Source organism: Myxine glutinosa, chromosome 3 (genome assembly GCF_964187855.1).
Source record: "Myxine glutinosa chromosome 3, kmMyxGlut1.1, whole genome shotgun sequence".
NCBI lineage: Eukaryota > Metazoa > Chordata > Myxini > Myxiniformes > Myxinidae > Myxine > Myxine glutinosa.
Window position 1 is genome coordinate 47,076,208 of NC_136263.1, and position 17,107 is coordinate 47,093,314.

General features: G+C 44.0%; 1 protein-coding gene across 4 annotated transcripts in view; it reads left to right on the top strand.

The window, feature by feature from the left end:
- The first annotated feature begins 52 nt into the window (after positions 1 to 52).
- Positions 53 to 17,107, top strand: part of LOC137424246 (uncharacterized) — a 75,327-nt gene continuing 58,272 nt past the window's right edge. The window contains exon 1 of one of the 4 annotated variants that reach the window (XM_078773984.1): positions 53 to 279. In XM_078773984.1, the coding sequence (XP_078630110.1) occupies positions 276 to 279 (4 nt within the window). In that variant the 5' untranslated portion in view covers positions 53 to 275. Of the gene's footprint in view, positions 280 to 3,048; positions 3,290 to 17,107 lie in introns of those variants that run through there. The other 3 variants (XM_068111706.2, XM_078773986.1, XM_078773985.1) reach the window with 3 other exon arrangements.

Here is a 17,107-nt window from a genome sequence, read left to right on the forward strand (position 1 = left end):
TCCCTCCGCCCTCCTGGGCGAGGCTGCGACGTTCCGACGTTGCGGGGATGAGGAGGAGAAGGCGGGGTGATCCTGCCCGATGACGTCACCCGCGAGACGCGCCTCTGCACCATCGCCGGGTCGCGCTCATCGTGGTCTCTTCTCGCAGTCACTCTTCATCCTCCTCTCATCTTGTGTTCCTCTTGCACTTCTCTCGATCCTTCCTCTCACCACCACCTCATCATTCTCTCCCGATCCTCTCCTATCTCCATCCCTGTGAAGCGCGTCCATAGGGAATGGGTGAGTTTACAAATGCTTTGTCCTCTCCCTCACGAGGTCCTCATCTTCTCTCTATCGCCGTATGAAGGTCCTCACGATCCCGCCATTACGTAGCTCTCTGGTCCTTCTGTCAGATTCGGTCCTCTCCGCAACTCCATCACATCCCTCTCCCTCCCCCAACCCATCGCCTCAACCCTCCTGCTTTTTGCTCCCTTGGCCTCCATTTTCCCTCCTTCGCTCTCTTTTCTCCCTTTTCTTTCTAATGAGCATCTTTAGTCCATTTTCTTCCCTTTCCCTATCACACCTCCTCTCCACAACCGCTTCATTTCCCTCCTCACTCCAATCTGCCATTTTAACGACACCCTTCTTTATACCATTGTTTTTGCTATAAATATGGAGTTTTTTTTTTTAATCATTGGAGGAATCCTTGTTACATTGTTTTTCTCAAAGGCAAAAGGGCGGGGTAAAAATGGAGAGATCGGGAAATTCGACGTGCAGAGATCGCTGCACCTGTACACCTGTACACCTGAGGCACAGCTTTGTTGACATTCAGTTTGGGGATGACTATTCAGATGACTATTTGTTAACTATTCATTTGAACACACAGTGTGTCCTCGCTTGAACACACATTGTAAACCGTTTAATCGGTGAACCGTACCGTATATTATTAATTAAATATTAATCGGTGTTGTCATCGTTGGCTCGTGACGTGTGCACCTGAACCGCTATACCAGGTGGCTTTATGGGCTTCAGAATCTGCTATTCGTGGTATTTATATTATGCCTGCAGGTTTCAGTGACATCATTATCATGCAATCAAGGTGGTGATAATTATCGAGTTACTATGGAAATTCCACACTGGCTCCTGCACCTGAATCTTCTTCTTCTTTTTTTACTTGCAAGATCAAGGCTCATGGAAGAGCAAGGTGATGGAGGGTACGAACTGACAGTGTGGCGGCGAGGAAAGAGCTGGGCACGGTGAACAGGTGAATTAACGAACGGAGAAAGAGCAGGGCAGAGGAAAAACTGTGACCTGTGAGTAAGAGGATTGGGTCGGGTCAATGGGGTAAAAGGGGGTAAAAGGGAAAACTGTGGGTAATGATAGAGAATGGTATGGGATGGAGGTACACCCACTGCCTGCTTGAAGGCCTGGACATGTGCGTGAATTGGAGGCTAAAATGACAAGAATATCATTGAGGAAAGGACAAGGTGAGTGAGGAAAATAAAAATTAGATGGAAAAACGAGAAAAAATTGGAAAAGATTTGGAAAAAAAGGGGGGAAGGGATGTTGGTGGGAAGATGAAAGCCAAGGGAAGATCTCTTGATGGCCTCACTATGGTATGGACCCACACACAAAATGAAGCTGCTGGAATCAAGTAGCCTAAGATTTCTCTCAAATTATTATCAATATCAGTGTTTGACATGAACTGCTTTTCCATAAATGGCTAAAAAATAAATAATGCGGATGATGAAATCTGTTAGGAAGAAAGAAAAATTCCTGACTCGAAGACAAAGGGTTAATGCAGAGTTCTGAAAACACGACATATTTTTTTGGAATAAACCCAAAGGAGGAAATGTAAAAATAGAAAGAAGTTAGAAAAGAAGCAAATACAGAAGAAGAGAACAAGAAGAGGAAGAGGATGACGAAGTGACAAGAAGAAGAAGAAGAAGAAGAAGAAAATGCAGAGCGAAGAGAAGAAAGTCCAGGCAGCAAAGTGAAACAGCTGTGCACGGTGAATATGTTAATGAACGAACGAGAAAGAGCAATGCAGAGGAAAAACTGTGACCTGTGAGTAAGAGGATTGGGTCGGGTCAATGGGGTAAAAGGGTAAACTGTGGGTAATGATAGAGAATGGCATGGGATGGAGGTACACCCACTGCCTGCTTGAAGGCCTGGACATGTGCGTGAATTGGAGGCTAAAATGACAAGAATAGCATTGAGGAAAGGACAAGGTGAGTGAGGAAAATAAGAATTGGATGGAAAAACGAGAAAAAAATGGAAAAGATTTGGGAAAAAAAGGGGGGAAGGGATGTTGGTGGAAAGATGAAAGACAAGGGAAGATCTCTTGATGGCCTCACTATGGTATGGACCCACACACAAAATGAAGCTGCTGGAATCAAATAGCCTCAGATTTCTCTCAAATTATTATCAATATCAGTGTTTGACATGAACTGCTTTTCCATAAATGGCTAAAAAATAAATAATGCGGATGATAAAATCTGTTAGGAAGAAAGAAAAATTCCTGACTTCAAGACAAAGGGACTGGGACTCGATGCAGAGTTCTGAAAAAGACGACATCTCCTTTTGGAATAAACCCAAAGGAGGAAATGTAAGAATAGAAAGAAGTTGGAAAAGAATCAAATACAGAAGAAGAAGAAAAAGAAGAGGAAGACGAAGAACAAGAAGAAGAAGGAAAATGCAGAGAGAAGAGAAGAAAGTCCAGGCAGGAAAGATGATCCATCTCACAGCACCTGCACGTCGTTATCATAATGGTTTTGGAGTCAGAGGGGCGTGGGAAACGGACCTATGGGACATGGCAGGGGTGGGTCAAAGAGCTCCACCCTTTGTGACTCCATAATATCGAGATGGCCTTATTTTGTTTTGATGAGACTTGCCATGAGCAGCTGACGTCCCGTAACTGGTCAGTCAAGCCTAGTCAGTCCGGTTCACCTAAAATACAAAGGTAATTGATATTTGAGACTGTGACCTTTCGAAGCGTCACAGGAATGAGACCACCATGATGTCCTGATTTATTCATTCGGGTTGTGATTGGCTGCTGAACAGCCAATCACACTTTTCTGGCTGACAAAACCGCGTCTCTGGGAAAGAAAAATAACTTATTCATCAGGTTAATGCGTCAACTCGCTGCATCGGCGCAACCGAGAGCAGGACAAAACGAGCAGCCCGATGTAGTCGTATGTTGACTGCGCTCCTTGCCATGCATCGCGCTGGTGGTGTGACGTGTGATTGGGAGGTTGAGAGTACAAGTCTGGAGGTAGACTGTCAGGCCGATGCACACTCCTCCATCCATGTACGTGCTCACTCACTCTGTTGTGCAGTGCGTAAACGTATAATTGAGCTATTACCATGGTTATATGGCATGTTTATGGTAATATACATCTTCATTGGATACCATTCATGAACGAGCTGATTGATGGAGGTGCCTGCAGTGCAACTCGGATGAACGCCCATTTTGTTTTTCCAAACGTTTTTCCTATATTTCTCAATTGAATCGCCATCACGCCACTCACTGGGTGTTGCCATGGCAAAACATCCTCCATCTCGGAAGGAATTCTGGGGAAAGATGATTTACGCATTTGTTGTGAAGATCTCCGTGCACCTTTGTCCATTTTTCCTAGTCTTGAAACGAGAGGCGAGTCAGGTGATGGTTGTGATCGAGAAACGCCGGAATTTTTCAAAATCATCAAAATGTCATTGTTTGTATTGTATTATGATTTATTGTATTTTTGTATATTATATTGATTGTCCATTCCCTATAATATAACCTTTCCTTTCAATGGATAATCGTATTTAACAGCGTCCGTTTGTTATGTGATAGTGCAGTTATTCATTCACCAATGTGTCCTTCTGATTATTGAGTGATTTGTGAATCTCATTTGTTCGGTTTTATTCAATATTCATTGCATCGTGTAAAGAATATTTATAACACGGCCTGTCAGTAATTTTGGGAAAAGGATCTCAGTAATCATGCTGAGAGGCTAAGTATATCGTTTTCTCTTTCGTATACTCAAGAACCATTTGAGTAGCCCTGAGGTGGGCTGCTTGAGAACATTGGTATGGCCCTGAGGGTCTATGAAGACCTGATGCAGGATAGTCAGGGCCCTGAGGGATATTTTGAGGCCGTTTGGTTCAAATTCTTCCAAAGGCACCAAATTTGGCCCAGATGTTGCCCATGCCATACTCTTTCGATTTTTGACGGGCGCCAAGACGCCCCCCCCCCCCCCGCCCCGGGGGGCCCATATTGGCGAAATACTAAATGGCCGCCACCCGGATTAGAGGAAAATCCGTTAAATAACCAAAAGGGTTGGAATCATGTATGATACCACTTTTCAGGGGTTTTCGAGGTCGAGGAATCCAATTATGATGTTATTTTGATGATTCGGGGTCAAGGTCAACCCTCAAGGTCATCTTAAAGGTCATTTTTGAGTCAAACATGTCGGTTTTTGAGTTTTTTGTCAAGATTTACGCGAGGTTCACCATTTTATGTTTCTGGGTTGGGTAATCGAGCTCTGACCTTATTTTTGACAATTAGAGGAAATATTTACATGTCTATTTCCTAATTTTCAGGCATATGCAGTTCATCAGTCTAATTACAAAGGTACGGATTTTGATGTTTTATGAACTGTATGCCATATCCTTGTGTTTAATTTTTGTGCGATCATGATCCGGGTTCATGTATACATGATTGTATACATGTCATAAATATGATGTCATAGGTCATGTGACCTGGCGGCCATATTGGATTTTATGGAAACCTCAAAAATGGATCCCTGCCTTCATTTTTCGATCGATTCATTTTGAACTTTGACCACTTATAGTACGCCATGTGATTGGATGCATATCCTAATTATGACGTCATAGGTCAGGTGACATGGCGGGATGGACCGGTACGGTCCCCGGATCATACCGTCCTTGGCGCCCGTCAAAAATCGAAAGAGTATGGCATGGGCAACATCTGCGCCAAATTTGATGCTTTTGGAAGAATTTGAACCAAAATATCCCTAAGGGCCCTGACTAGGATGGATTTGGGGACAACTACCTTGGAATGTTTGAAGATCGTTGAAGATAGATTTAGATTGGCTTGACCTGGTTGGTGTTGCAATCTGAGCCCATGGCTCATGATGTTGAGATACCATGTTGATTCGTCCATCGCCGACTGTCTGTCTGGTGCTCTGGCCAAAGGCAGGTTCAGTGCTGCCAGAGCAGTTCTAATGAATGGCAAGGATTACATTGAGTGATTTTCTTTTGCCTTCCCACTCTGTGACGTATGATTGGAGCGCCTTTTCTGAGTCTGGGAGTGCGGTGGTTTAAACCATGTCCGAGTCATAACAAAGACCTAAAAAAATGGTCCGAGCTGCCATCTTGCTTTTACAAGGTTAGAACACGGGCAAACAACGCTGGGAAGGCAATGGCAAACCACCGTGTAACACCTGCCGAGGAACCGTTTTGGCATCACCGAGGCTCCGTTAACAGAGTCTGGTACATCAGGATCAGGATCCCTCGGTAGTCAGCACAGGGATTTGCAATGAACATCCATCAATTAATGCTAGCAGATAGGTTTCCAGCATAGCCCAAGGAAAGGCCTTGCCTGCTGAGCTCCCACCGATTCAACAGTTTATAGTCACATGGGGAATCAATGTCACTCTTTGCAGGTCAAAGGTAAGTGCATTACCTCTTTACCGTCGTTGTGAAACATTGTCGTCAAATGTCCTTTCAATTTGTGTCGAAGTTTACAGATATTTACCTCCGCCACCAAGGGTGGATGGAGATTATGTTTTCACCCCTGTCTGTCTGTTTGTCCGTTTGTCTGTCCGTTTGTGAACAAAATATCTCAAAAATGTGTCGACGGATTCGGACGAAATTTGGCAGAGATGTAGCGTATGTGACAAAGACGAAATTATTCGATTTTGGTGAAGATCCGGATTCGGATCCGGCTACTAGAAATTTTTAAGTGATTCTTCACCATTGGGAGATAGGGCCAACAACGATACATAGCAGGATATCTCAAAAATTTGTGGACGGATTTGGACGAAATTTGGTGGACGGGTTGGGTGTCTGACAAGCACGATTCGATTCGATTTTGGTGAAGATCTGAATATGGATTCGGTATGAGAATTTTTTTTTTAATGTGATTCTTCACCATTGGGAGATTGGTCCAAAAACAATACATAGCAGGATATCTGAAAAAGTTATGGATGGATTTGGACGAAACTTGTTAGACATGTGTGTGTGACAAGGTATCAATCGATTCAATTTTGGTGAAGATCCTGATCCGGATCCAGCTAGTGGAAGTTTTAAAGTGATTCTTCACCATTGAGTGATATGGCCAACCAGGCGGAGGTATGCTCTCTACTGAGTGCCGTTCTAGTTACCTCCGCCACCAAGGGTGGATGGAGGTTATGTTTTCACCCCTGTCTGTTTGTCTGTCCGTTTGTCTATGAACAAAATATCTCAAAAAGTTGTGGACTGATTAGGACGAAATTTGGCAGAGATGTAGCGTATGATGATGATGCAAGGATGCAAGGATGATGCAAGGATGATGCAAGAGATGATGCAAGGACGAAATGATTAGATTTTGGTGAAGATCCGGATTCGGATCCGGCTACTAGAATTTTTAAGTGATTCTTAACCATTGGAAGATAGGGCAAAAAACGATACATAACAGGATATCTCAAAAAATTGTGGATGGATTTGGATTAAACTTGTTGGACATGTTGAGTATCAGACAAGGACGATTCGATTCAATTTTGGTGTAGATCTGGATCCGGATCCAGCAAGTATAATTTTTTAAGTGATTCTTCACCATTGAGTGATATTGCCAACCAGGAGGAGGTATGTTCTCTACTGAGTGCCGTTCTAGTTACGAATGTCCTCATCCTGCGTGTGATTTTGGTTTTAAATCACCATCAGAATAAGAAGGCTGTTTGACCCATGAGCTGTTGCCTTGGCAGTTCCTGTTTAAAATGCTTGAGACAGACACAGAAGACTACATACAGCAAGTGGACACCATGACATATCTGTGATGAGCAAAATCTATTTGCCAAGTGCCTGCTCTGCCCTTACAGGTGTTCATTAATAAATGTGCCGCGGTCTTTACACAAACAGGTGTGGTCACCTGGATTGTTGCTATCCGTGATGCCAGATAATGAGAGCGACCTTATGTTTGATGGCGGGATTCAGTGGAAAAAATGTATTTGACTCTCTTAAAGTGAACTTTCAATGCAATTTCCTTCTCTGGATGTTTTCTTGGTTTTTGTTATTTTGTTGTGTTCAACTACTCCAAAAACTCCTTAAGGCACAAACAGCTCTGTGACTGCTTAAGTGTCTGTATAACTTTTACCTTGAACATAAAAGCCTCCCTTTGTGTCCATTATTCCAGGGTAAACAGATTGCTCTCTTCCCTCCTTCCCCCACTACCCCTACCCCGAGGGTGGCACTGTACCCAGCCAAAAAGCAGGGCCTGCTCGTGTACTCTCGATGCATGGTTGCCCAACTACTCCCTAATCCACATTGGACTAGCTGCTGTGAACATATCAATGGTGTGTTTGGGCGTGGCTGATAAATGTCTGTATCAAATCACTATTTTAAAGTACGGTAGAAATTGGATAACATAGACACTGGACAAATGCGATGACAGTTGATGGTGGAGTCGAGCAACGATGAAAACATACCAACATGCGTCGAACAAGCTGCGTCTGTGAAATGTAGGGAAGTGGACACTGGACAGGGAGGGGCATTGAGACTCTGATCAAAAGAGCCTTTCATGACACTCACCCTCATGTTTCTCCTCCTGCTCCGCTTCTTGCTCGGCAGCCGCAAGAAAGGCACAATCGAAAAACTGGGAAGGTTAGTAGAGGCCAGTGTGATGTCATAGAGGTAAACCTACAGTGGTGAGCTCTTTGCCCTATCCACACTCACCCCCCTCCCCCTCATTGCTCACCCAATATAATAGGCCATAACCTTCTCACAATCATTCATTTGCAAGGGAAAATGACTAATTCTGAAAATGAATGGAGTGAGATAGAATATAAATTGATGAGAAAAGGAAAGGTTCATAAATATGTAATATGGGTAATATGACGTCGACCTGTGGAATGGGATGTGGCGGTGGGATCAGTCTAGGGACTGATGAACAAATGAAAACTTAATACCATTTATAACAGAGGAATACTGGAGACTCTCATTAACAGGAGACTCGTTAAAATGAATACTATAGACTGACACTCATTTTTGAGGAATTAATATTACAACATCAACGTTTTAGTAATTTATTGATTTATTTGTTGTATATTTTTATTCTTTGCTATTATTCCAACAAAATTTGGCCCAAAGATTGTTCGTTTTCAATTGTTTCATGATATAAATAATCTGGTGACGGTTTCCTTTATCATGAATAATTCTTTAAAACATGTGTGGATTTTATTTCGGGGTCCATCCACCATTGCTCCGATGTCAATGATCTCTCTGACTCTCTGGAAAATCCTCTTTATCTCTTTGCTGATGACTCCACCCTTTGCCGTGAAATCACTCATCCTTCAGGCAGGCGGGCTCCAGCCTTTTCCCTCTCCTCAGACCTTGACAAAATCGCACGCTGGTAAAACACTTGGAACATGTCTTTCATTCCTGATAAATCTCACTCTCACTATCTCTCTCCGAAAGGACGGTCTGGCAAACCTTCCCATATGCTTTCTCATCAATCCTCTTGAGGCGGTTCAGTCATTCAACCTTATGGGTCTCTCTCAGCCATGATCTTTCTTGGGCAAATCAAATTTCCAAGCTGGCCTCCAAAGCCAGCCACCGACTGGACATCCTCTGTCAAACAAAGTCCTTCCTTGGCACACCTGAACTCCTATCCACCTACAAGGCCTTCATCCACAGCTTGATGGAGTACTGTTCTCCCCTCTGGGCTGCCTCCTCTGCCTCACATCTTGCTCAGCTTGATGCAGTGGAAACCAAGGCCTTCAAGAATATTAGAATCTCCCACGGTGAAGCTAAGGGCCTATCACTTTGCCATCACAGACATGTCAGTGGTTTCTTTGTTATCTACCGCCTCCTTTCTGGTCCAGCACCCTCTGCTCTTTCCATGATTTGTCATCTCCTCCATTCCCGGGTTTCTGCGGGGCACACACGGTCCACCATTAATCCCCTTCTGGTGAAAGTCCCTAAATCCAGGATCATTGCTCACCTCCACTCGTTTGTTCCTCTTTTTTCTGCCTGTGGAATCAACTTCCACATCCTCTTCAATCTCATTCTCCCCTCCAGGTCTTCAAGACAGCTGTTCACCATCTCAGATCATCCCCAATCCAAAACCATGATCTTTTATACCCTCGTTAACCCCGCCCAAATCCCTCCTCATCCCAGTTTTCCCTCCTTGGAGTTTCCTTCTGTATCCATCTTGTCCACACTATGCATCCTCTCCTCCCCCTCATTCCTCCCCACACCCATTGTTTTCCTAAGCCTCCCTCTGTCTTCGCCTTCAACTCTGCTGTTGGTGTTTCCCCCTCTCTCCACTGCTCCTTTTGCATCCTAGTTTGCATGTTTTCCATCCTTTTTGTCTGTTACGTCCCGATTCATTCAGTGTACTAGCTCTTCACGTGCGTCGACAATGTATAGGGTAGGTGGGGGTAATATGGACCCCATAAGCCAAAGTCCCGATAGAGGCTATACAAATAGACAAGGAAAATTTCCAAATAATGGTTTATTTAGACAACCAGACAGACTACATCCCCGTGCAGTTTGGGTTGAATAAAATCAAAGACATATGATTGAGGGGACAAATAAAAATATGCCATCAGTGTCCATATTCCCCACGTTGTTTGGAATATGGACCCCCCCCCCCCCCCCCCCCATTGGGGTAATATGGACCGCGGGTCCATATTACATCAATGTGGTAAGTCCAGTTTCTTTTCGACAAATGTTCCCTGGGACAAATGTTACTTTCCGACAGTGCATAGTCACTGTCGGATTTTTATACAGAATCGAGTGTACATGTTATCGGGTGTTAACAAACAGCCGATACTTGACGGCTACTTGGACGATGCCTAGTTTTGCTTAGTCACATATTTCGGTGCAGAAAAATTTATTTGCTTCAAATTTTGACAGTGAACATGCTGTTTTGTGGACTTATTCTATTAGCTTCCTGTGTGGGGAATATGGACATCGACCGCGGGGAATATGGACTTGGGTCCATATTAGACACAACCAAAGGGTCCATATTCCCCACACCATGCCTCTCGATCATGTCAGCATGCCCAGTACATATGGGCTGGGATGAAGTTTTCTACACACAGTGGTGCTGTAGACAGCTCTCACGTGTACTCAGCCAGGGACACCACTCATCAAACAAGCTAGTGACTACATGTACATACACAGTACTGCATGCTTATGAATTGTAAAATTTGAGATGAAAACTTTTGGAAGTTTGCACTTACCGTCATTAAAGAGTTTGAATCAACTGCAGTTGTTCACTTGCTGGTCGGCCATGCTTGTTTATCCCGTGATATGGAGACGAGGCTTGATGCAGTGCATCATGGGAAATTCAGTGGGGTCCATATTCCCCCCGGGGTCCATATTACCACCACCCACGATATATAAAAAAAAATCACTCCAGTGATGAGCATTCTTGTTCTAACTGTGGCATCTAGTGTGAAAGATGTTTAACAGTACAGTCTGACCCAAATCTTGATAAAGTTATACAACTAGATCAACACATTGACATCACAACGTCGACCGATATGCCCCCGCCCACATTATTACTCCCCCCAGGGAGTAATGCATTCGATCATGTCCGTCCGTGTGTGTGTGTGTGTGTGTGTGTGTGTGTGTGTGTGTGTGTGTGTGTGTGTGTGTGTTCATGTGTTTGTGAACAAGATATCTGGAAAAGTTCTGAACGGATTTGGATGAAAGTTGGTGGGATGATTGCCCTTGGGATAAGGAAGAATTGATTCGTTTTTGGTGAAGCTCAGGATATTATTCCGGATCCAGGAGTTTTTTTGGGGAATTTTTTACCATTGGAAGATAGGGCTCATTTTTTTTTTTACATTATCTTCTATATATTCTATATTTAACATTGTGATATGAAAATAGTTTTCATATTTGTTGTAAATGTAGTTTAAACTCGTGGTTATGCGTTAGAGCGGTGTATTGTTTAGCAGCGTCGTCTTCAATGTTCATTATTTTTTTTAATAAAGACATATTCTGTCATTTTAAAACCACAAAAGTGTGTATTAGGTTTCCCCGTTTCATAAAATGTATCGTTTGATACGTATAATGCTTTAAAACTGTTTTTTTTTTTTTACCTCAGAAGAAATATCAACATTTACCTCAGCGAATATCAATCGCGTTGTCAGTATTTGATGAACTTATAAAGACTTATGTGAGTTATAAGTGTGACAAGCATGTGCACGGGATTCTTCCCAGAAGAATGAGTGGTCGCATTAATAGGTGTACGACTTAAAATGAGCGAGTTTTGTTTTGACGTTTGGGCCAGTTTTACATGTTGTATCCCTAATGAATGAAACGAACGTTTTTCCTGGCTTACAATTTTATTTGAAGTCACACATGCCTCAAAATACACTCACTTATATAGAATTGAACGCTGAATCCGAAAATGTAAGTGAAATTGCCTTGTTTTTTTTAACATTATCTTCTATATATTCTACTAGCAGAAGTACCCCCGGCATTGCCGAGCGGGGGAGGAGGAGGGGAGGGGGAAGAGGAGGGGAGGGGAACGGGGGGGAGGGGGGGGGGAGGGGGAGGGGGAGGGGGAAGGGGGGGGGAGGAGGAGGGGAGGGGGAAGAGGAGGGTGTGGGGGTGCCCGGGGGAAGAAGGGCCCCTCCCCCCTTCCCCTTCCCCTCCCCCCTTCACCTCCCCCTCCCCCCTCCCCCCCCTTCCGCCTCCCCCCCCTCCCCCTCCTTCCCCTCCTTCCTCCCTGAACTACTCCCTCAAAGGGGGGGATGGGGGAAGGGAAGGGGGGAGGGGAGGGTGTGGGGGTGCCCGGGGGAAGAAGGGCCCCTCCCCCCTTCCCCTTCCCCTCCCCCCTTCACCTCCCCCTCCCCCTCCCCCCCTTCCCCCTCCCCCCCGTTCCCCTCCCCTCCTCTTCCCCCTCCCCTCCTCTTCCCCCTCCCCTCCTCCTCCCCCTTAACACCAGGGGGGTTGACTCAGCCTGTCATCCTACCGAGGTCGGCAAATTGAGTACCAGTTCACTGGTAATTCCCTGTGTGCCGCAAGAGGCGCCGAACAGGGTTGGCGGCACGAACCCGGAAGTCGGAACTCATTGTCGTCAAATAAATGTAGCATGTATGTTTCACTCTCTGTCACATGCCGTTGGTCCCATGTCAATCGGATGAAGTTGAAAAATTTACATTACGAAGTTTCTCTGGGACGTACTGATTCCGAATAATGAAGTTGAAAAATTAACGTTCCGAAATACGCTAATTACGCTAACAGAAGCGCTGGCGCTGCGAAGCGCTAGAGGGAGTGCTGCGCTCCCTCCCTTCGATTCTCTCCCTCTTCTGCTAGCGTTTCTGTGCTAATACGCTAATTTTAAAACCCGAAGTTTTTTAAAATTTAAGGTGTGCTGTAGTTGCTCTGAGACGTACTGATTCCGAATATGCCTTTGGTTTTTCTCTGCGATGAGTAGTTCTCGAGTTATAAGAGGACAAACAAACAAACATACTTTACTGCTTTATATATATAGATACGATATATAATATATCTGTGCAGTGTCTGTCTTGTGTTGTCTTGTCTTGTGTTGTCACTGAACTACTCCCTCAAACTTTTCTGAAATCGTACTATTCCAACTTGACCCACGGCTGGAGTATGCGCTCTACTGAGTGGCGTTCTAGTTATATCATTATAATACTTGTAAAGGGCTTTATTTAATCCATTCAGCTTTTCTCAAGTTATCACATTTTTACCTGACATTACCAATGACCTTTGACCTCTTGACACCAAAATCTAATCAGTTCATCTTTTCATCATCATACATACCTGTACCAACTTTGAATTCGATCACTTCAGCCATTCTCAAGTTATAGACCTATTACAGACTTTGAGCTTTGACCTCTTGACCCCAAAATCTAATCAGTTCATCTTTATCTCATTATACATACCTGTACCAAGTTTGACTAAGATCCCTTCAGCCGTTCTCAAGTTATCGCTGTACCGAAAACCTATCACGGATGGACAGATGGACGGACAACCTAAAAACATAATGCCTCCGCCGACGAAAAAATAATGTTGGAGGCAAATTAGGGTAATGTCCGCATGCAGGTGTTTTAGCCTAATTTTAGGGTACTGAATCTGAATAAATTGTATGCCCGTCTCAATTTTAACACGTTCAGCCTCTAAAATGAATTTAACAAAATGGCCGTCATTTGAAAATTATATTTGGCACGATTTTGATCCTTAGTTTACCGATTATCTTGAATTTTCTCAACTGCCCTGTCCCCTTCATTGCAGAATATTGTCACGAAAGATCTCGACACTACAGAGATCGAGGAGTCACTACTGGGAGCTTAACAACTAGGACAAGACAAATTAGCTGAGTTTGTAAAAACACGACTCCTTACTGGCCAACCAGAAGGGGTTACATGTCTTGATCTTAACGATCCATTACCGAAGAATAAGCCTCTAACATTTGCATCACTCTATGCCGTACCATAGCCGACCCAGACCAAGGAAACACAGAAAGTGATCAAGGTTGACAGAAACATTCTGCAAAGGATTAATCACTGCATATGAAGTTAAGTGTCCGGTTAACCTAGAGAAGATGCTTCAACATAAGTTGGTGCCTGTTCCAGTGTCACTTGCATCTGCAGATCACAGTTTACATTCGGCTTACAAATCTATCTTTGCTGATGTCCTAACCAAGGATCTGGTTACACCACCTTCTGTGATATTGCCTGGAACCACTGGATTGGTGATAAATGGACAAGCATTGTTGATGTCTATAGGCAAATCACATGATGTCACGACATTTGGTGGCTATGCAGATGTGTTTGTGAAGTCTTTATTGAATATGGGTGCAAGATTCGCCCAAATTGTCAGATTCGATCATTACCAACAGCGTTCCATCACAGATGGTACCAGGAAGAAACTAACAAATGGGTCTCGACCAATACGATGTGTCGTGACAGATTCCTCCATTCCGTTACCCAGTAACTGTTCAAGCTTTATCTCGTTGGGTGAGAACAAACATGACCTATCAGAGCTACTAACCAAACAGCTAATGCTACAATCTCCTGAGAACAAGATAGTTGTGGTGGCTGGAGGTCTCCGAGATATTACTGGTGTTAAGTCATCTGATCCAGAATGGGATATGTCTGCACTACAGACAAACCACGGAAAGGCAGATACGTGTTTGGTGCTACACTGAATAAACATTGATGCAGACTCTATTGTGGTATCTTCTCACGATAATAGCACACCATAGCCAAATGAATTGTAGCCAGCTATGGATGAAGTCAGGTACATCCAAGAAGCTATTGAGATACATTCCAATTCATGAAGTACACCAGAGGCTACCCAAAGAGGTTGTTGACACACTATGGCGTTCCATGCTATCATTGCCTGTAACAGTGCATTGCAACTGTTGGGACACAGCAAGAAGACAGCTTGGAAGTTATTCCAGGAACAGCATCAACTGTTACATGGTCTAGGTAAGGGGAAGTTAACACAGGTTACTGCCTCTGCTCATATGCCGGATTTATGGTATCACTGATGTTGATGCATGTGACAAGGCCCATGTCAAATTGTTCAACAAATGTCTATCCCAGGAGTCACTGCCACCAACGACGGCTGATGCTGTACATCTCCATATCGAGCATGCACATTTCAAGACCATGGTATGGATCCAAGCTGATATCTGCACTCAGCTACTCCAACAAGTATCCAGCTCTGGGTGGACCATATCTGGAGATTGCTTGATACCAGAGATGATGAGGATGAGGCCACACCAATCCTTGCAGGTTGCTTAGAAATTACATCATGCAGTTGCTCCAAAGTTTGTGTAACCAGACGCTGCGGATGCCAACATGCCAGACTCAGTTGCACAGATGCATGTAAATGCATGGATTGTATAATACCTTGCAGGAACACTAATACATAAATTTGACATATATTAAAAAATAAAAAATAAAATAATAATTATATATATATGTGCACTACCGGTCAAAAGTTTTAGAACACCTCAATTTTTCCAGTTTTTATTGAAATTTACGCAGTTTAATTTTAATGTCTCAATGTACTCTGAAATTAAGCATAGAACAAATAAACAATTGGAGATAAAAAAGAAACCATAGAATCATTTTGTTTAACCAACACAGGACAGAATCCACTGGCGGTGCTTCATGGCCCAGGCAAGCCTCTTTTTCTTGTTTTGCCATCTGAAGACTGGAAGAAGGTCTTATGGACCGATGAATCAAAATTTGAAATCTTTCGTTCATCACGCAGGGTTTTTGTACGCCGTCGAGTAGGCGAAAGGATGGTTCCTCAGTGTGTGACACCAATTGTCAAACATGGAGGATGAAGCGTGATGGTCTGGAGCTCTTTTGCTGGATCCAGAGTCGGCGACTTGCACAGAGTGATTGGCACCCTGAACCAAAAGGGCTACCACAGCATTTTGCAGCGCCATGCAATACCCTCTGGTATACGCCTAGTTGGTCAGAGGTTCGTCCTACAGCAAGATAATGACCCTAAACACACCTCCAGGCTATGGCAAAACTACCTTTGAGGAAAAGAACAAGACGGTAGGCTTTAAATCATGGAATGGCCGGCACAGTCTCCAGACTTAAACCCCATCGAGCTGGTTTGGGATGAACTGGACAGAAGGGTGAAAGCAAAGCAACCTGCAAGTGCAACACATTTGTGGGAACTTCTGCAAGTGTTGGGAAGAACTTCCCGAACAATATTTGATTTCCATTGTAGAAAGAATGCCACGAATGTGTTCGGCGGTTACACCTGCCGAGGTGGCTACTTTGCTGAGTCAAAAATTGGTTCATGAGTTATCAAGTGACCACTATATTCATGTGTGTGTGTGTGTGTGTGTGTGTGTGTGTGTGTGTGTGTGTGTGTGTGTGTGTGTGTGTGTGTCTGTCTGTCCGCAGCATAACTACCCAATGATATCATCCGATCTTGATGAAACTTGGGTGGGAGGTCGATATCATGATCTAGTTGTGTCCTGCCTCGAGTGGGCGTATTGCGCCCATTGTGGGCGGAGCCACGCTCGAAAAACATGTCTTTTTAGGGGTTAATCGAGTTAAAGCTACATCTTCTCCGAGGGGTTTGGTGGAATCTGACAGGGGTTTCGATATTTGGTTGGGCCAATGTCATGTGTCTAGCCCCACGTAGCTCGATTTTTCATTTTCTTTTATTTATTTTTTTTCATTTATTTTTTTTCATTTTTCACCGAATTTTTGGTACTAGGGCATGCCCGTACTATATATAAGCTAGGACGTGCCCGTACGTGGGTGCCCGTTCCTTGCCAAAAAAAACAAAAAAAAAAACATGAATGGTTTGGCCCATTCGCAACGACCACAGAACCCCCCCCCCCTCTATTTACATGCAATGGTTTGGTCCAAAGCGAACGGTTTGGTCCATTCGATGTGATTCGATGATTCGATGTGAATGGTTTGGTCCATTCGCAACGACCACAGAACCCCCCCCCCTCTATTTACATGAATGGTTTGGTCCATTCGCAAAGCCAAAGCGAACGACCACAGAACCCCCCCCCTCTATTTACATGAATGGTTTGGTCCATTCGCAAAGCCAAAGCGAACGACCACAGAACCCCCCCCCCTCTATTTACATGAATGGTTTGGTCCATTCGCAACGGCAAAGCGAACGGCGAACGGGTAAATCGCCATAGCTCGGTAAGTACTTGTCCGATTAATTTCAAACCTTGAAAAGGCACATCCTCGGGTCCCCAGCAATATACCTGGCAAGTTTCAAGTATATCGGACCGGTAGTTGTCGAGAAACAGCGGTCACAGACAAACAGACAAACGTACAAACGTACAAACGTACAAACGTACAAACGTACAAACGTACAGACAGAGATTACTGGAATTATAGATAGATTGTGCAGCTAACTAACCTCATAACTGATT